The 21,766-nt window shown below is 34.6% G+C and overlaps 1 protein-coding gene across 3 annotated transcripts in view; it reads left to right on the top strand.

Moving 5' to 3' along the window:
* The window catches only part of MXI1 (MAX interactor 1, dimerization protein), an 82,504-nt gene that overhangs the window by 33,837 nt on the left and 26,901 nt on the right, over positions 1 to 21,766 (top strand). For all 3 annotated transcript variants that reach the window (XM_023639613.2, XM_070260881.1, XM_023639619.2), the window contains exon 3: positions 11,711 to 11,740. In XM_023639613.2, the coding sequence (XP_023495381.1) occupies positions 11,711 to 11,740 (30 nt within the window). The remainder of the gene's footprint in view (positions 1 to 11,710; positions 11,741 to 21,766) is intronic.

Below are 21,766 nucleotides of genomic sequence, written 5' to 3'. Positions count from 1 at the left end.
CCACATATAAAGAGGAAGGTGGGCATGGATGTTAGCTTAGGGCCAGTCTTCCTTGGCAAAAAGAGGAGGATTGGCAGTAGTAGCTCAGGGCTAATCTTCCTCAAAAAAAAAAAAAAAAAAAGAATTTTTGTGTCTGTGTTCATGAGAGAGAGTAGTCTATGGGGTTTTTGTTTTTTTTAAATGTAATTTCTTTGTCAGGTTTCAGTATCAGGTGACACTGGCATCAAAATGAGTTGGGAAATGTTCCCCCTTCCCTTATTTTTTGAAAGATTTTCTGTAGGATTGGTATTATTTATTCCTTAAATGCTTGGTAAAATTTGCCAATGAAGACTTCTGGGCTTGGGGTTTTCTCTGGGGGAAGGTTTCTGATTATGAATTCACTTTCTTTAACAGATGAAAGGCTATTCAGAGTTTCTCTTCTTGAGTCAGTTTTTTTTTCTTTGCAGATTTAAAAATGTTTTTATTGAGGTAGCATTGGTTTATAACATTATTTTTCATGTGTACATAATTATATTTCAATTTCTGTGTAGATTACATTATGTTCACCACCAAAAGACTAATTATCATCCATCACCATACACATGTGCACAGTCACCCCTTTCTCCTTCTTCCCTCCCCACTTCCCCCTGGCAACCACCAATCTAATCTCTTTATCTGTGTGTGTTTCTTGTTTTTATCTTCTGTTTATGAGTGAGATCATATGGTCCATCCATGTTGTTGGAAATGGCAAGATTTCATCCTTTTTTATGGCTGAGTAGTATTTCATTGTGTATATACACCACATCTTCTTAATCCATTCGTCTGTTTATGGTTATTTAGTTTATTTCCAAGTCTTGGCTATTGTGAATAATGCTGCAGTGAACATAGGGGTGCATATATCTTTATGCATTCATGTTTTCATGTTCTTTGGATAAATATCCAGCAGTGAAATAGCTGGATTGTATGGTAGTTCTATTCTTAATTTTTTGAGGAACCTCCATACTGTTTTCCACAGTGGCTGCACCAGTTTGCATTCCCACCAGCAGTCTTTGAGTTGTTCCCTTTTCTCCACATCCTCTCTAGCACTTATTTCCTGTCTTGTTAATTATAGTCATTTTGATGGGCATGAGGTGATATCTCATTGTAGTTTTGATTTGCATTTCCCTAATAATTAGTGATGTTGAATATCTTTGTCTGCCTGTTGGCCATCTGTATATCTTCTTTGGAAAGATATTTGTTCAGATCTTTTGCCCATTGTTAAGTTGGGTTTTTAGGGTTTTTTTGTTGTTGTTGAGATGTATGAATTCTTTATTTTGAATCTTAACCCCTTATCAGATATATGCTTTGCAGATATCTTTTCCCAATTATTAGGTTGTCTTTTCATTCTGTTGATGGTTTCCTTTGCTGTGCAGAAGCTTTTTAGTTTGATGTAGTCCCATTTGTTTATTTTCTTTTGTTTCCCTTGCCCAGTCAGACATCGTATTTGAAAATATGTTGCTAAGACTGATTTTGAAGAGGGTACTGCCTATATATTCTTCCAGAAATTTTATGGTTTTTAGGTCTCACATTCAAGTTAATCCATTTTGAGTTAATTTTTGTGTATGGTGTGAGATAATGGTCTACTTTCATTCTTTTGCGTGTGGCTGTCCTGTTTTCCCAACACTGTTTATTGAAGAGACTTACCTTTCTCCATTGTACCTTCTTGTCTCCCTGTTGAAAATTAGCTGTCCATAGACGTGTGGGTTTATTTCTAGGCTCTTGATTCTGTTCCATTGATCTGTGTGTCTGTTTTTGTGCCAGTGCCATGCTGTTTTGATTACTATAGCTTTCTAGTATATTTTGAAATCAGGGAGTGTGATGCCTCCAGCTTTCTTCTTTTTTCTGAGGATTCCTTTGGCTGTTTGGGGTCTTTTGTTGTTCCATATAAATTTTAGAATTCTTTGTTCTATTTCTGTGGAAAAATGTTGCTGGAACTTTGATAGGGATTGCATTGGATCTGTAGATTGCTTTAGGAAGTATGGACATTTTAATGATGTTAATTCTTCCAATCCAAGAGCACAGAGTATCTTTCCATATCTTTGTGTCTTCTTCAGCTTCTTTCAACAGTGTTTTATAGTTTTCAGTGTACAGGTCTTTCATCAGTTTCGTTAAATTTATTCTTAGATATTTTATTATTTTTGTTGCAATTTTAAATGGGATTGTATTCCTAATTTCTCTTTCTGCTACTTCATTAGTGTATAGAAGCACAACTGATTTTTGTATGTTGATTTTGTATCCTCCAACTTTACCATATTCATTTATTATTTCTAAAACTTTTTCAGTGGATTCTTTAGGGTTTTCTGTATATAAAATCATGTCATCTGCAAATAGTGACAGTTTCACTTCTTCCTTTCCAATTTGGATCCCTGTTATTTTTTTTTTTTTCCTTGCCTGATTGCTCTGGCTAGAACTTCCAATACTATGTTAAATAAGAGTGGCAAAAGTGGGCATCCTTGTCTGGTTCCTGTTCTTCGAGGGATAGCTTTCAATTTTTCTCCATTGAGTAGGATATTAGCTGTGGGTTTGTCATACATGGCCTTTATTTTGTTGAGGTATTTTCCTTCTATACCCATTTTATTCAGAGTTTCTATCACAAATGGATGCTGTATATTGTCAAGTGCTTTCTCTTCATCTGTTGAGATGATTGTGTGATTTTTATTCTTCATTTTGTTAATGTGGTGTAGCACATTGATTTGCAGATGTTGAACCATCTCTGCACCCCTGGAATAAATCCCACTTGATGATGGTGTATGATCTTTTTAATGTATTGTTATATTTGATTTGCTAGTATTTTGTTGAGGATTTTTGCATCAATGTTCATCAGTGATTTCGGCCTGTAATTTTCTTTTTTTCTATTTTCCTTATCTGGTTTTGGTATCAGGGTAATGTTTGCCTCATAGAATGAGTTAGGAAGCTTCCCCTCCTCTTCAATTTTTTGAAAGAGTTTGAGAGGGATAGGTATTAAGTCTTCTTTGAATGTTTGGTAGAATTCACCAGGGAAGCCATCTGGTACTGGACTTTTATTTTTTGGGAGGTTTTTTTTTTTTTAGTTAAGATTATGATAGTTAACAACCTTGTGAAATTACAGTTGTACATCATTAGTCATGTTGTAGGTACACCACTTCACCCCTAGTGCCCTCCCCCCGCTCCCCCTTTCCCCTGGTAACCACTGATCAGTTCTCTTTGTGTATATGTTAACTACCACCTATGAGTGGAGTCATACAGAGTTCGTCTTTCTCTGTCTGACTTATTTCACTCAACACAATACCCTCAAGGTCTATCCATGTTGTTGTGAATGGGACGACTTTGTCCTTTTTATGGCTGAGTAGTATTCCATTGTATATATATACCGTATCTTCTTTATCCAATCATCAGTTGCTGGGCACTTAGGTTGGTTCCATGACTTGGCTATTGTGAATAATGCTGCAATGAACATAGGGGTGCATGGGACTTTTGGAATTGCTGATTTCAGGTTCTTAGGATAGATACCCAGTAGTAGAATGGCTGGGTCATAAGGTATTTCTATTTTTAACTTTTCGAGGAATCTTTTTGTGAGGTTTTTGATTACTGTTTCCATCTCCTTACTGGTGATTGGTCTATTCAGATTCTCTATTTCTTCTTGATTCAGTCTTGGAAGGTTGTATGATTCTAAGAATTTATCCATTTCTTCTAGATTATCCAATTTGTTGGTGGATAGCTTTTCAAAGTATTATCTTAAAATCTTTTGTATTTCTGAGGTGTCTATTGTAATTTCTTCTCTTTCACTTCTGGGTTTTTTTTTTTTTTTGAGAGTTTTTTTTTTTGAGGAAGATTAACCCTTAGCTAACTACTGCCAATCCTCCTCTTTTTGCCGAGGAAGACTGGCCCTGAGCTAACATCCATGCCCATCTTCCTCTACTTTATATGTGGGACGCCTACCACAGCATGGCTTTTGCCAAGCGGTGCCATGTCTGAACCCAGGATCAGAACCGGCAAACCCCGGGCCACTGAGAAGCAGAATGTGCGCACTTAACCACTGTGCCACCAGGCTGGCCCCTGGTTTTATTTTTTTGAGACTTCTCTTTTTCTTAGTGAGTCTGGCTAAAGGTTTGTCAATTTTGTTTATCTTTTCAAAGAACCATGTCTTAGTTTCATTGATTTTTTTAAGTCTCTATTTCATTTATTTCTGTTCTAATTTTTATTATTTCCTTCCTTCTCCTGATCTTGGGCTTTGTTTGTCCTTCTTTTTTCCAGTTCTGTTAGGTGCACTGTTAGATTGTTTATTTGAGCTTTTTCTTGTTTGTTGAGGTAGGCCTGTATTGCTGTAAAGTTCCCTCTTAGAACCGCTTTTGCTGTATCCCATAAATTTTGGTATGTCATGTTTCTATTTTCATTTGTCCACGTATTTTTTGATTTCTTTATTGACCCAATTGTTGTCCAGTAGCATTTTGTTTAATCTCCACATATTTGTGGCTTTTCTAGTTTTCTTCCTGCAGTTGATTTCTAGTTTCATACCCTTGTGGTCAGAAAAGATGCTTGGTATTATTTCAGTGTTCTTAAATTTATTGAGACTTGTTTTGTGGCCTAAAAAGTGATCTATCCTGGAGAATATTCCATGTGCATTGGAAAAAAATGTGTATTCTGTGGTTTTTGGATGGAATGTTCTATTCATATCTACTGAGTACATCTAGTCTAATGTGTCATTTAAGGCCAATGTTTCCTTTTTGATATTCTGTTTGGATGATCTATCCATTGATGCAAGTGGAGTGTTAAAGCTCCCTACTATTATTGTGTTACTGTCTGTTTCTCCTTTTATGTCTGTTAATAATTGCTCTATATATTTAGGTGCTCCTATGTTGGGTGCATAGATATTTACAAGTGTTATATCCTTTAGTTGGATTGTTCCCTTTCTCATTATGTAGTGCCCTTCTTTATCTTGGGTCAGTGTTGATAATTTGTATCTTTCAAGAAAGTTGTTGAATTTATTGGCATAAAGTTGTTCATAATATTCTCTTATCCTTTAATGTATGTAGGATCTGTAGTAATGTGCACTCTTTCATTCTTGATATTGGTTATTTGTGTGTGTGTGTGTTGGTAATTTTTGTCTTTTTTCTTCATAAGTCTTAGAAGTTTATCAATTTTAACAATTTCTTTAAAGTCAGCCTTCAGTTTTATTGATATTTGTATTTTTTCCTGTCTTCTATTCTGTTCATTCCTGTTCTTAGCTTTATTATGTCTTTCCTCTACATCAGTTTCTCAACCTCAGCACTGTTGACATTTTGGGCCAGATAATTCTGTTTTGAGCATCATGGAATGTTCAGCAGCATCCCTTGCCTCTCCTCACAAAATGCCAGTAGTATCTCCCTAGTTGTGATAACCAAGAACGTCTCTAGACATTGCTGAATGTCTTCTGGTGGGCAAAACTCACCATGGTTGAGAACCATTGCTCAACTTGTTTCAGTTTAGTTTGCTTCTTTTTCTAGCTTCTAAAGGTGGAATCTCAGATCACTGATTTTGGATTCTCCCCTACCCCTAAGATAAGAATTTAAAGCTAAACATTTCTTTCTAAGCATTGCTGTAGCTACATCCAGCAAATTTTGATATGTTGTCTTTTCATTATCATTTAGTTCAGAATATTTCCTAATTTCTCTGTGATTTGTTCTTTGATTTGTGGCTTATCTTCCAAATATTGCTATTTTTCTGGTTGTCTTCTTAATTTCTAATTTAATTCCATTGTGCTTAGAGACCTTACTCTGTATGATTTTAGTACTTATTAATTTATTGAAAATTATGCTTTACAAAGTAAATAACTTAGGAATGTTTATATAGTAGGCCAAAAGATTTTTCATAGATTTAAATTGGTTTTTTTCTATATTTGAAATAAAAATTGATTTTTGCAGATTTTAGTTCCTATGTAATTTTTTCCTGTTTATTGAAAAGGTACGTACAGAAAAGTGTACAGATCCTAAGTGTACAACTCAATGAATTTTCACAAAGGTGAAGAAATAAAATATTATAGGTTTTTCTTAGAAGCCCTGCTCTTGACTCTTTCCAGTCTCTGTTGCTCCCTCCCTTAGGTAACCACTATTCTGACTTTTGATACTATAAATTAGTTTTGCCGGTTTTGAACTTTATATGAATGGAGTCATATAGTATGTATTTTGTGTGTCTGCCTTTTTCATTCAACGTTATGTTGCATTTATGAAGATTCATCCCTGTTATTTGTGTAGTAGTTGTTCATTCTCAGTGCTCCATAGTATCACATTGTATGAATATTTCACAATTTATTCACCAATTATCCTGTTCATAGTCGTTTGAGTTATTTCCAGCTTTTGGCTAGTACAAAAAGAATGAGCATTCTTTTGTATGTCCCCTGGTAAACATATATACATATATTAGTTGGTATATGCCTATGAGTGGAAATACTGAGTCATAAAGTATGCATATATTCAGCTTTGATGTGTAAGTCTTAAGGAAAAACTTATTGATTGTAGTTACTGTTATTGTGTTTTTAGACACTTGCTTTTTTGTGGCCTTAGTTATTGTGGTGGTGATGTTTTTGTTGTTGTTAAGGAAGAAACAATACATGTCTCATGAGGCATTTTTCCTAAAAGTCCGCAATATTCAAGTTTTACTGCCTTTAATGGTTTTTTAAAATATATACCTTTTATAGAAACAAATTCACAAAACTACCTTTTTGAAAGAATTACTTTATTGACAATTAGCATGATTTTCTTCTATTACAGCGTTTAAACTTTATTACCCACTTTATTATACCACTAGCAACAAAAAATTCTATATCCCCAATATAGGTGTGTGTATTTATAATTGTATACATGTATTACTGTACTCCAATATATGCTTATGTATTTATAACTGTGTACATGTATTACTGTACTAATATTTTATAAATACAGAATAAATTTTAAGACCAATAATAAATATAAATAGAAGTTTTATTATTTCACTAATTCTAGTAGATTTTCTTTTTCAATTCCCTTTAGGTATATACTTTGGAGACCCCTACTCTAATGTACCTGAAGTTTTCTTTTTTTCTTGCCTTTTGAGTATGTGTATATAAAGTATAAGCTTTAGGATACAGTTAGAAGATAATCATTTAGCTTTATGGAATGTGTTCTTTTCATCGTATGGAGGGCAACATCCACTAGGGACTTTAGGATTAGAAAGTAAGTGAAATAAAAATGCTAACAAATTGGGACTTGGCTCATTAACTCAACAAAGATAGAGGTCTTTTCTTTTGCTAGAAGAGAATATTAATTCTGGGAATGAGGGCTTTTATTTTCTTTCCATAGTGGCACTACTCTTGAGCCAAACTATACCATTTTGTGCAGTTTCAATTCTTTGCTTCATTTCATTGACTGCACCAAACTGCACTCTAAAGAATTAAAAGTTTATGTATTAGAGTTGTGTCGTACTCAATGAAAAGTCACCAGCCTGGTTGAGATAATGATTCCCATTCAAATAGAGATAGCGTTAACATGTCTCTCTCAAAGGGATGTTATTTGTGAAAGGGATTACCTGTGATTCAATAGTAAAATAATAGGAATGTTTTTCTTTCTGTCCTTGGAAGTTGTTAAGCATTCAGAGTAAGGGGGACTGAAAGGAAGGCAGTTCATTAGTGTTTGCGCTCAGTGGTACATTTTATTCGGAGAAGAAAAGTGGGCTAACCAGATGGATTATTCAGAACATCTCAACCTTATAGGGAATTTGTCATAATTGAATATTTCTATGGCACATTATTGGAATGGCTTGGTTGAACATATAGGCTCAGAGATGCAAAGAGGTTGTTTCTGAGTGTGCTAGCATGTGATATGTTCAATTAGTCATTTATTGCCAGCACTATTTGGATCATTATTTTCTCTGTGTACATATAATTAGGCATCTTTCTCTCTTTCATACCCTAAACTTTGTACTGTCCTCATACAGATGACTAAATGATGAAAATATCTATCTTTTCTTTCAGTTTTTTTCGTCATTATTGTCTTTTTGTTTATTTCCAGGTTAATTCCAAGTGTTACTGAGAATCTACCAATTTTTTGTCCCACGTAGTATAGTTAACATCATTATGCGTAGTATATTTTTAGTCTTGTTAAAAATAATAAGAATATTTGCAGTAGATAGCATTTATTGAATACTTATTACATGCTGGATGCTTTTACATATTTTTCTCTAATTCTCACAGTAACCCAGCCAAGTCATGTGGTATTATTCCAATTTTACAAATGAGGAAACTGTTAACCAGAGAGGTTAAATAATTTGTCCAAAGTTACATAACTAGTGTGAGTGATAGAGTTAACATTTAAACTCAGGACTTCTTTCCTCTAACACCAGAGGTCTTTGTGACCTATACATTATTCTCTGGTTTTGCTTTGGACTTCACAACTCTGCTTGTTTGCTTATGCTATCCTTTCCACTTGGAATGTCCTTTCCCCACCAGATCCAGCCTCTCCTAGTAGCAAATATACTCATCATTTAAGCCCCAAACTAAATGCCACCTTTTTCTAAAGTTTTTTCTAATAGCTTTATTTGGAAGTAAACTGCCTCTTTTAAACTCCCACACACTCTGTACCTTTCTTTATATGTTTATTTTGCCTTGAGTTATAATTATTCCTATACATGTCTTAATTTACCAACTAGAGACTGTTTTTGATTCCCTGCAGCCTAAGACAGTCTTGAACATTGAATATACTCAGTATTTGTTGACTTGATATCACAGGCAAAAAAGCCATCAAAATAGGAGTAAACACTACTGATGCATTTTTTAAACATTGGAAGAACATGGCAATATGGTAAAGATTCATACATGTATGATCATTTTTGCTTCTTGGTATTTCAAAATCTTGTTAAATTTTGCTAGTGGCTTAACTAGATATGGCATGCATATCCTGGTTTGGTGAACAAGTTCATATTCTTAGCTATCATTTTATATTTTTTTTAGAAAGAAGATAAATAATAAAGTCTTAGAGAGGTGGGAAGAACCTGCTGTTTTAATTTTGTTCACAGCAGTGGGTCAAATTATGTTCTTTTGGTGCTAGCTTTGATAATAGTCTCAATATAATACTGGAATTGAGCAATTGGTTATCTTTGGATATATTATCTTTTACATTTATGACCATATGTGGGATTGCCAGACTGTTTAGAATAAGTTTATGGTAAATAGCCTACTTCTCTCTAAATAGATTGTTTTCATTTATTACTTACTCTAGTATTTCATTGTTTTTGTTTTACTTGTTCTAAGTTTTCTTCTTAGATGAAGGCAATTAAACCAAAACTTGCTTACTAAGAGGGAGTAGGGAATTACTTTATTGATTATGCACTCAAATTTTGAATAATATTTTTTGTTTCAAATCTCTTTAAAATATGGCTTTTCTCTCTTGTAACTTATTGATTTACTTTATCATTTTATTCAAACAAAAAAGAACTTAATCAAAACTTTCTATAAGTACTTATATGCTGATAGAAATTTGGTTGTAATTTATTTATTGGGTTTTGAACTCTGAATCTCTGTTAGACTAAAAGTTCTGACTATGTTTTTATAGTTTCTTCCATTTGGATTATACATATCCTTGCCGATAATTTAGCTGAAGTCTTGAAGCATCCTAAAATTCTTTTATTGGCACCTGAGCTAACATTTGTTGCCCTCAGTATATAGTTGTACATTCTAGTTGTAGGTCCTTCTGCTTTTGCTATGTGGGATGCTCCCTCAGCATAGCTTGATGAGCAGTGCCATGTCTGCACCCAGGATCCGAACCGGCGAAACCCGGGGCCACCAAAGCAGAGCACGCGAACTTAACCACTCGGCCACGGGGCCAGCCCCATAAGATAATCTCTTGAAAATGAACATCAGTCTTTTTCATCCCGTGTCTCTTGGACCTTTTGAAACTGCTAAGAAAGCAAAAAGTGGACAGAAGACAGTAACTCAAAGAAGCCTTTTGGCTCTTGAACTAAGACAGTGGGTAAAATTTCCACAAATTATGAGACTGACAAAAATACTCTTATTGTTAAAATTTAGAAATTTGGTTATTAAATATCCATTGGGGGCTGGCCTGGTGGTGTAGTAGTTAAGTTCGTGTGCTCTGCTTCAGCGGCTGGAGTTTGCAGGTTCCAGTCTTGGGCGCGGACCTACATACCACTCATCAAGCCGTGCTGTGGTCACATCCTACATACAAAATAGAGGAAGGTCTGCACGGATGTCAGCTCAGGAACAGTCTTCCTCAAGCAAAAAGAGGAGGACTGGCAACAGATGTTAGCTCAGGGCCAATCTTCCTCACCAAACAACAACAACAACAACAAAAATCCATTGGAATAATAAATGAGATTAAAGTAATCAGTAATGTAATATTCTGAAGGCATTTGACATTAATCAGAATATATTAAGTGATTAAAGTTTTAGTTCTGGTGGCAGGAACTTAAACTCTCCTTTATAAAATTCCTGTTATTGTTAATGCTAAATTATTGTAAAAGTAATACATGTTCATGCAAGAGAACTAGTATGACATAATTCTAATAGTGGCTAACTTTAGATAGAGTTCATTGTATTTTGCTGTTCCTTGTACACTTGTTTATTCCTCAAAACAATCATATGAGGCAATTTTTCCTATGTCATAGGAATAGGAAAATTTTTCCTATTTCATAGATGAGGAAACTGAATACAGAGAAATGAAGGGACTTTAACAAGGCTACACAGTATTTGAAGCCAAGCAGTCTGGCCTTAGAGTCTGTGCCTTTAACCTGTCTTTGGTATTGCTTGTCACTAAGTAGTTAAGAACTTGGTGGTGGTTAAGAACTAGTTAAGGAGTAAGAAAGACTTGGTCTTAGATCGTGGCTGCTGCTTTACCTCTTGTGACAAGAGCCTGTCTCTTGTTCTCTCTGAACCTCAGTATTCTTGTTTATAAAACAATGATTGTTTTGGGGATAAAAATGAGATAATGTTTGTTAACTGCTTAGCACACTATTTAGCAGACACTATGCTTGTTCAATAGACGGTAAGTATTATTATAACAGATACTGATAATCAAAATGAAAAAAGTCACTAAAAGAAAACGTTTGTTAGCATTTTGAGCTGTATGCTTCCAGTCTTTTAAAAACGTGTTTCTCGATTTATTAATATTTCTTCTTTTATTTATGTTACTTTTCTTCTTTGTACAACTTTTTCTTGTTTATGTTTCACACAAAGGGCAGGAAGGCTTGAATTTGTCTGTATCACTTAGCAGTAAGGCAAGCCTTTTTCAGCTTCTACGCTAGGCAAAATGTTTTTTTCTCTGCATGTTTAGGAATGGAAAGTTGAGATGGAAGCGGGCAGAGAAGTATTTACTACTCCTTTATTTTTCTTTTTAAACAAAAATAAGATTCTGTGTGAATTAAAATTTCTGATATAATGTTTACAAATCAACAAAATGTAGGATACTAGAAGTAGACAAGAGAACATGTGTTAGTATTAGTTTTATTAAAATAACAATGAAACTCTAGTTTCAGAATATTTAGAGTTAACTGAAAACACTGTATCTGAATGAACAGTCCTAGTGAATGTAACTGTTTCTTCTTGATGAGTGAGATTATAGAAGTCTGACCATATATTGCAATGTTAAATACATTCACTGGTTGTGGTTGGTATAGCAGTAACTAAACTAATCCCCCTTTCTATAGCCTTAGTGACAAAACATGGCTAATGCTCTTTTTTTTTTCCTTTAAGGTCTACGCACAATGAGCTGGAAAAGAATCGGTGAGTCAGTGATGAGATGCAGCTTTCATTTATGTTAAAAAAGCAAACTCAATGTTTTACCTGTGAAAATAATGTAATAGTGCATATCTAATTATATAATTTTTAAAAAAATGTATAGCATATCATGATTCTGATATATATGTATTCTCTCCAAAAAAATGACTTAAATAATAAGCTTATACTATCTAAATTGGAAGAGGTAAATACATTTTTAAGCTCATTTGAATTTTTAGTTTATGGTATAGCCTTCTTTATTTCTGTCTCTGAAAATGGGTTAAGTGTGATAGGCTCAGGGTTTAAATGTGGTCTTGCTAAAGGATTAGATTTCTTTAGTGTAGCTAATAAATATTATGAAAAATTATAGGATATTCAGTTTCTTTGCAGTTTGTTCATTCATTCGTTCATTTATTCACACACACAACAAATCTTTATTAAGCATAAACTATATGTTAGTGCCTCACAGGCATAATATTTTACATAGGAAATACAAGAGTGTGTAAGATAGTTTGTGTCCTTAAGGAACTTACAGCATCCTGGGGGAGACAAACAGGTAATTAAAATACTGTATAGTGTGGAAAGTATGGTAGTGCAGAAGCAGAGGGTGCTGAGAGATCATTTTGGATGGTCACTCAGTTCTCTTTTGAGGGAGTCTTGGAAGGCTCTGCAGAGGAAGGTGAGTGAGCACCGTGTGTTGAGGAAACTGCAGGAGGTTCGATATGAGAAGAAAAGATTGTAGCCAAAAGGCAAGCCAGGACAGATGTTGACAACTATGCTGAAGAGTTTGGACTTTTTCTGAGAGCAATAGGGAGCAGTTGAATGATTTTAAGGTGGGTTGTCATAAGATCAGATTGGTATTTTGGAAAGATCACTTTGGCTACAGTGTGAAGAATTGGTTGATTGGGAGAAGGGATGTCAGAGACAGGAAAACTCTTTTGGAGGCTATTGGAAGCCTCTAAAATAAAAGATGATGGTAACCATTGGAGATAGAAGTAGACAGAATAAAGAGATAGTATGGAATAGAATCAGTAGAAATTGGTGACTAGTTGGCTATGGAAAGTTAAGTTTTAGATGGTATTACCATTTACTGAGAAACAGAGTATAGGAAGAGGACAAGTTTGGGAGAGGAAATGAGGATTGTAGGAGTAAAGTATTCTCTTTTTGATACAGAGGTTAGATTAATAACCAACAAATTGGAGTTGTCTGCACCAGCCATTTTCGTCAAACAAGATCTCCATGACCTTCAACTTTTTGTCCTGCCTTTTTTTAAATAGAAGGGGCCTTATGGATGGACTAGCCTAACTGCCTCATTGCAGATGAATTTAAATGTCAAATCCTCTTGAACAGGCTTAGCATCGTCCTCCAGGCTGACTTAGTGGTTTTTACCACTTTGTTTGCACAATGATCTGTTCATATTTCCTATTGTAAAACTTAACCAGGTAGTATTGTAATTATCTGTTCATATGTTTCTTTCTGCCAGATGACCGTGACTGCCTAAAAGGCAGGGATTCTGTTTTGTTCAATTTTGTATCCTTAGTGCCTAACATTTCATGCAGGTATAGTGGATAATGGCTTTAATATTGAGTGAAGGACGAAACTAGAGGAAGTTTAGTGGTCTAGTCAAAGGTGTTTTGCTAGTTTGTGGCAAAGCAGTTTGGCAGGAGACCTTTTATTTTAAAGAATCTCTTTTCTGCCTTATATTTCCAGTATATTAAAGGAAGGATCTGGCTAGTTTAAACATGACAAAAAGACCAAGAAATGACAGCTCTGAGGATTCTGAAAATGAAACCTTATATTGAACTTTAAATTAGAGCACAAAGTGTATTTGGGGCCACATGTTTTAAATACTGATAAACATGTGGCTTTTATAATTATTTCACCCACCTAAATGTGGTCCTTGGAAGACCTTCACTGGAAATCTGGCAAAAACTTGTTTAACCCTGGAGTAAAGAGACTCTTTTGTAAACTGTTTGGAATGGAGCTTTTTAAATCTTTGAGTAAACTTTGTTTAATGAATTCTGCATATCACTTCTGACTTATTGATAAGTCAGAAGTAGTACTTTATCATCCATAATACTACTTTGATATGCCCTGAAGTTGTTTAATCTAGTATCTGTCTATGGCACTGGTATAATGTGTGTGGCTTTTATTGCCTGAATTGTATGTGATCTGTGTCTCTAGTGAAGGCTTTTTGTTCCCATTTTATTTACTTAGATCTAAGACTTTCTGGCTGGTTTCCTACCCTGCCTCACTTAAGGCATGGTTTCCTTGTCTTCTGATAGTCCTAGATAGTCATAATTCCTCAAATTATTTCTCCTCCTCCCTCCCTTCTTCCCTCCTTTCCTTTTTCCCTCCTTCTCTCCTTCTCTTCCTTGAGGCTTAATTGAGAGGTAATATAGAATTAACTTTTCCAAGGTGTATTTGCTTTTAAAACTGGTATTTATCAATGTCAATAAATCCCTAATTTAGTGGAATGTGTAAGAGGGTGAGTGCCAAAGGAAGAATCCAGTTGGATAACCTGTAGTCCACTTCTGAATAGTTACTGGCTTGTTATTTAGCAAAAAGACAAAAATATTGGTAGACACAGGATGATTTAAACGGAAGGAGATGTTTTAGCCAAATAGAAGGAAGGCAGCACAGGAATATTTTTAAAATTTAAGCCTATATTGTTATTTTTTTTTAAGCCCCCAGCCAGTTCTATTTAATGGCCATCTTTTTTCCCAGGGCACCATTTTTATTTGACATGTTAAAGAAAATTAACTTAGCTTTGTCATTCTCTAAAATAAATAGAATTTTGTCTTTACCTTTCATTTACTTTTGAGTGTGAGCTTATATAAGGAAAGTAATTCACTATCAAAAGGATAATTTGATTTTGTCTTCATTCTGAAAAGATATTCCTGAAATGATTCATATTCTTGAAATTTTGCCACTTTATATATAATATATTCATGTCAGAAGTTTTTTTTAGCTTGGTTCTAAAATCTTGCATATAAAGCTGCTCTGAGTTAGTGTTTTTTACTGGGACAATTCAGTGAGAATTAGAGTAGATGATTTTGAATTGTTAGTGAATGACAGAGTAATTCCAGATGGCTATCTCAAACAAAGCTCTAAGATTGTTGAAGCCCTGGATCTGGCCTTGAGGAGACAATAGTCAACAAATATTGAGGTTCATATACTCCCAGATCTCAGAGGGAAGCCTAATGGTGGAGATTTGGGGTCTGGCAGGCCTAGAGTTATTTGCTCTGGCCCCCAGTTACTCCAAGATACCCACAGTCCATTAGGGAGCTTTACATAGTTTCAGGACTGATGAAGAAATTCAGATTCTTTCTTGGATAGGTCTTGGGGGCTTATTTCTGCCTAAAACCCTGATGGTTACACTGAGCCTGGTCTAGATGGTTCAGAGCATTTGTTACTTGTGTACTTACCCTGTTCCCTAGACCCACAACAGGTCATTCCAGGCTCAGGGAGTGGAGGTAAAAGGGAAGCATAATACCTTTAGATGTTCTGCATTCTTCATGAACCTGTGTGAATTATCTGATGGTAAAATTAACGAGTCTGAGATTTAAGAATTAAGAATTTACGTTGCCCATTGGCTTATCTTATGAGTTGGGTCCTTTGCCAGAGAAGAAACCATTTAGTACAGATTTTAGATCGCTTCACTGCTTTTTCATTTTCTTTATTCAAATTCCTGATGTTTTCGAAAGAGTCCACAACTTTAATAGAACTTTAATGGTCAAGAATTTAGTGCTGACTGCAGGAGAGGCTGTTCAACCTTAATAGATGTCATTCCATTGAAACAAAGGCTTACCCTTATTACAACTTTGGCAAAGCTAGATGGACCAAATGAGGACACTGGTCTAATAATGCCTTCCTAGGCAGAGCAGAAGTCCTGAGTATTTGTGATAAAAGAGAAGCATGTTCAATGAATGGTAATAGGTGTCCTCCATATAGAGACTTCCTCATAATTCTGAGGGAAAGATGAAAATGAGCATTTATGGAGTACTGTTCCCTCACTCTGCAAGGCTATTATATAATCCCGTAAGGTAGGAACGCAGAAAGTGTAGGTCAAAGTGTTATTGAAAACTAGCCATGTTGACCATCATAACTACAATTTGAAGCAAGATGATAGGAACACAAAACAGTCCTAATCATGATCCTGTCTGATCATAAATATGATAGCTATGTTTAGTATCAGTCTTTCTCTTCAGTAATGATTAATAAATAATGTACTTGGCATCATAGTAGATAAAATGAAGTATAAGATACTGGCCCTATCCTATCCTTAAGGTTAAGGTTATTGTAATTTGGTAGTTATAGGTTTCATCTTTCAATACCAGCATCTGGTTAAGTTATCAGTGAATGTCTAGAAAGGTGCATTAAAAAGAGTTTCTCAAACTGAAGATTGAAACCCATTAGTCGTCTTTGCAGTCATTTTGAAAAATAAGTAGAATAGAATAGAAAATAACCAAAGCGCATTGTTTGAAGTAAACTTAAATGTAGAATTGTAAAACTTGTGTATCCTGGGTCATGATGTAAAATACTGGGTCATAGTCAAAAAGCCACTGCTCTGGATAGTCAAGGAGAATATATGCTGAGCCATGAAGAAGAGGTAGATTTGAATCTAAGGAAAGAATAAGGAAAAGGGGTCAGCGTGAGTAGAGCCATAGAAGCAGGAAGGTGGCATCATAAGCTGTGATCAGGAAAGTGAGTAGACCATATTGAGTGGAAGAGCAAAGTCCATCAAATTAGTAGTGGGAAATGAGGCCAGAGAGGTGTTTTGGTATTAGATTGTGGAATATTATTGAATATCAAGGAATTTAGATTTTATTTTTTGGCAGTAGTGAATTTTTGAGGTTTTTGAAGCAAAGAGATAGGCTTGATCAAAGCATTTGTGTATTTTTAAAAGTACAGTCCAGCTGTAGAAGCAAGGAGATTAGTTTGGATGCTTTTGCAGTAGCCATATAGTAGAAGAATATAAGAACCAGCACTCAGGTGATGGAATTGGGAACAGAAGAGAGAGGACTAAGAAACACCATAAAGAAAGAATATTATTTTCTGTTAAATGCTAGTATTCATTCCTCCTTAAATTTCATTCTTCACATAGCAGCAAGAGTGATCTTCTCAAACAATATATCAGATCATGTCATTTCTGTTTACAGTCCTCTACTGGCTTCCCATTGCTATTAGATAAAATCTGTGACCTACAAAGTCCTACCGCTCTATCCCTTGTCTCCTATGGTCCAGCTGACACTGTTTCCTTTCTTTTCATCAAACACACCATGTTCATTTCCATCTTAGGGCTTTTGCACTTGCTCTTCCTTCTGCTTAGAAAGCCCTTGCTCTAGCTCTTCATCATTATTTAGTTCTCAGTTCTCAGGTCATCTCCTTAGACAATAGTAATCGCCCCACCAGTCACTCCCTATCCCACTGCCTTTTCTATCACCTTAACATTTATCTCTGTCTGAATTATTTATTTGAGTTATTTTAGTTCTTTCGCTAGAATATAAGTTGCAAGAAGGCAAAGACTTTGTCTTATTTACCCTTAACACATAGGAGTCCTTCACTAAATATTCATTGAATTAAAAAGTGATTATATGTGCTATTGAGTATATCTATAATTGATATGTTATTGAATTATAATAAATTAAGTGAAAAATGAAAAATATATAAAATACTCTTGAGAGCTCAACAGACATATTATGATAAAATAATTTCATAGGAGATAAATGGAAAATTTAATGAATTCTTAAAATGTAAAGAAGTTATATGCAAAAAACTTGGTAAGTGGGAAGATCTTAAGGGATTTTTACTGTGCAGGACTTTAACTTTTTTTGAGCCTAATTGATTCTTTCAGTTCATTAGGATATTATATAGGGCACTAAGACAAAGACAGGTAATTTTATAAAGGGGAACAGTTTACCTGATGGAGTTTGTGCTCCACTTGTGATGTCTTTACTCCTTTCCATGAGTTGAAAATGGTAAGCATTTTTATGAGCTAAAGATTTATATGTACTTGGAGACTAGAGTATCATAACTTTTTTGTGATTTGTGTAAATTTCAACTTTTTTGTGTTAGAATTTTTGATGTATTAGTTATGATTATCCCAATAGTTTGGACATGATAATGAATATAATATTTTTTTCTACACAATCTGCATGTCCCCGTTTGAACTGGACGTTTTGATAGAGTGGTTGATTTGATCTACTTTATCTTAGAACAAAACATAAGAGTAATAAATCTTTGGGTTAGGCAATGGTTTCTTAGTACATCACCTGGCTAGGATTCCTTGGCAGGAGGAGCATATCTTAACTGGTTTTAGCTGCATGTTTTAGGTGCTTGTATGGCATTTGTTTAAAAAGAACATACACTTTTATATATGCTGTGCACATTCTAGAAAAAAATGTGCATTTGTTTTGTTAGGAGGAAAAACAAATTATAAAATTGGTTTGGTAGAACTTTCTTTAAACTCTTACCTCAACTAATAGTACCTAAAGGATATTTGTTTGCGTTAAAGGCAAGTTATGGGGTTAGGGAAACTAAACTTTTATTGTAGGTTTGAAATATATAACTATAGCTGGATCAAAAGTCTAAAGTTTTGGACTAGGTTTGACGATTCTGGAAAGTTTAGTCAAAAGCTCTTCTTAGCCTTGGTTTATTACCAAAGATACAAATCTCAGTATGAAAATACCTTATAGTAACTTCCTTAGCCTGATAAAGGGCATTTATGAAAAACCCACAGCTAATATCATACTTAGTGGTGAAAGACTGAATGCTTTCCCTTAAGATCAGGAATAAGACAAGGATGTCTGCTCTCATGACTTTTATTTAACATTGTATTAGAGGTTCTAGCCAGGGCAGTTAGGTAAGAGAAAGAAAGAAAAGGCGTTCAGATTTCTCTTTGTAGATGTTATAGTTTTATGTATAGAAGATCTTAAGGAATTTCACAAAAGAACTATTATAGCTCATAAACGAATTTAGCAAAGTTGTGTTTCTACAAACCAGCAATGAAAATCTGAAAATGAATTTAAGAAAACAATTGCATTTACAATAGCATCCAAAAGAATAAAATACCTAGGAATAAATTTAACTAAGGAGGTGAAAGATTTGTATGCTGAAAACTACAAAACACTGTTCAAAGACATTAAAGATGACCCAAATAGATGGAAAGACATCCTATGTTTATGGATTGGAAGACTTAAAATTGTCAAGATGGCAGTACTCTCCATATTGATCTACAGATTCAATGTAAGCCATATCAAAATCTCAGCTTCCTTTTTAGCAAGAATTGACAACTGATCCTAAAGTTCGCATGGAAATGCAGGACACCCAGAATACCAAAACAATCTTGAAAAGAACAAAGTTGGAAGTCTCATACTTCCCAATTTCAAAACTTACTACAAAGCTATGTGATCAAGATAGTGTGATATTTGCCTAAGAATAGACTTAGAGATCAATGGAATAGGGTTCAGAGATAATCCCTCATAATTATGGTCAATTAATTTTTGACAAGGCTGCCAAGACAATTCAATGTCTTTTCAATAAATGATGCTGACACAACTGGATATCTACATGCAAAATAATGAAGTCGGATCCCTACATCACACCATACAAAAATTAACTCAAAATGGATCATAGACCTGAATTTAAGAGCTAAAACTATAAAATTCTTAGACAACATGAGAGTAAATCTTTGTGACTTTGGACTAGGTTTATTCCATATGAAACAAAAAATACAAGCCACAAAATAAAAAATAGAAACATTGGACTTCATCAAAATTAAAAAATTTGTGCTTCAAAGGACGCTGTCAGGAAAGTGAAGACTGGGCTGGCCCCATGGCCAAGTGGTTAAGTTTGTGCACTCTACTTCGGCGGTCCACGGTTTTACCGGTTGGGGTCCTGGGTGTGGACATGGCACCGCTCATCAGGCCATGCTGCGGTGGCATCCCACATGCCACAACTAGAAGGACCCACAACTAAAATATATACAACTATGTACTGGGGGGATTTGGGGAGAAAAAGGAAAACTAAAATCTTTTTTAAAAAAAAGTGAAGACAAATTACAGAATGGGAGAAAATACTTGCAAAACATACATCTGACAAGAGACTTGTATCCAGAATATATAAAGAACTCTTACAACTAAACAATAAAAAGACAACCCAATATAAAAATGGGCAAAGGATTTGAATAGATATTTCTCCAAAAAAGCAATACACAAATGGCTAATAAGCACATTAGAAAATACTCAACATCAGTGATCAATAAGAAAGTGCAAATCAAAACTATGAAATAACCACTTCACACTCACTAAAATGGCTCACTAGTGTTGCTCATCAACTTTGTGGTCAGCCATTCATCATACCAGTCACCACTGATTAGGGAAAAGGTCCTGAAAAGAACACTGACCTCGCAGTTCGGCACTTAAAAAGTGCTGATGTCATCATCATCTGATGGCACTGCACAAATGACTCAACACTTTACAATGTCCTTAATAACCACATATGTTTCCAATATATTATATGGTGCTACTACCTGATGTGGTTTGAGTACTTCATAATGAGGAAAGATTGAGCTCTCTAACGTATAAAAAGGATATATTTAAAGATTTTTAAGAGCCCCTAATTAACAATGAAATCTAACAAAATTAAGACCATATATTGAAAGAATATAATAATTGTATCAGTTTCACTTAAGGTATAATAAAATATAACTTGATTGTGTTTGTTAGGCCTGGAACAACAAAATTTGAAAAGTGTAGTTGTGGAGGGAAGGAGAAACAGCATTGTTCAGAGGCCAGGAAATAGCTACTGTTCTAGTTTTCTGATTAGGCAAATAAAAATGATGGCTACTTCCCTTTCTTAGTCTAAAGATGGAAAACTGAAACACCTATTTTTAATTCATGTAAAAGTCCTGAAGAAGATAGTGGCATAACTTGGAGATGTGGGTTTGGTTCCAGACTACTACAATGAAGTGAGTTACACGAATTTTTTGCATATAAAAGTTATGTTTACACTATACCGTAGTCGTCTAAGTGTGCAATAGCTTATGTGTAAAAAAGCAATGTACATACCTTACGTAAAATCTACTTTATTGCTGAAAAATGCTAACCATCATCTGAGGCTTCATTGAGTTGTAATCTTTTTGCTGGTGGAGGGTTTTGCCTTCAATTTGTAAAAAATGCAATATCTGCAAAGGCCAATAAATCAAAGTGCAATAAAACAAGGTATGCCTGTAATTTTATTCTTTGTATTTCTTTAGACAGTCCAGTTACAGTATTGAGTTATTGAGAGTAACTATAGAACACTAAAAAAGTAGCTATGCATTGGAAAGTAGGGGACACTTATTTAACTGAATTGGACTATTTATGAAGCTATGGAGCCAGATAAATATAGAAGTTAACATTATCAACCAATACACAGAGTAACATGATCATTTTTCAGAGACATGTAATTGATGCATTTATTTTTATATGCAAGTAAATGAATATACAGAAAAATGAATATACAAAAAAATGAATATGTAAAAACTATATTTTACAGGGGTAGGAATGCTGAAAACTGTAGACAAACTAAAAAAATAGCTGTAAGAGTGCAGAGATAGGCACTTGTTAGAGTTGGGATTGAATGTTATATGAGATAGAGATGAAGTAACGGGTGAGTTTTGGAGATAAAATTTATGGTTAATAGAGGAAGCATAGCCAGGATAAAATTACATCTAAAATGCAGTCTATGCAATGAAGTCATTGCAGTTGTGTCTAGATAGATTCACAGTTTCTATATTGACCTTTGTCAGAAATAGCTCATTAAGGCTAAGCTTTCTACTCCCTGACCCAGGCTGCAAGGTGACAGAGGCTGACTCAGACAAGGATTGCATTCTAGAAAGCATGTGTTCTCAGAACTTCAGCTATCCATTTCCTGAAGTTTAAATCAACTCTACAACATGGGAAGAGATGCGATCATTAGGTCTTAAAAATAACCCAGAAATATAACTTGAAACTCAGCTTCTAAAATTATGTTTAGAAATAAACAAAT

Source organism: Equus caballus, chromosome 1, assembly GCF_041296265.1.
Source record: "Equus caballus isolate H_3958 breed thoroughbred chromosome 1, TB-T2T, whole genome shotgun sequence".
Classification (NCBI taxonomy): Eukaryota; Metazoa; Chordata; class Mammalia; order Perissodactyla; family Equidae; genus Equus; species Equus caballus.
The sequence above is the reverse complement of the archived record's forward strand: the minus strand, read 5'-3'. Positions and strand labels throughout refer to the sequence as shown.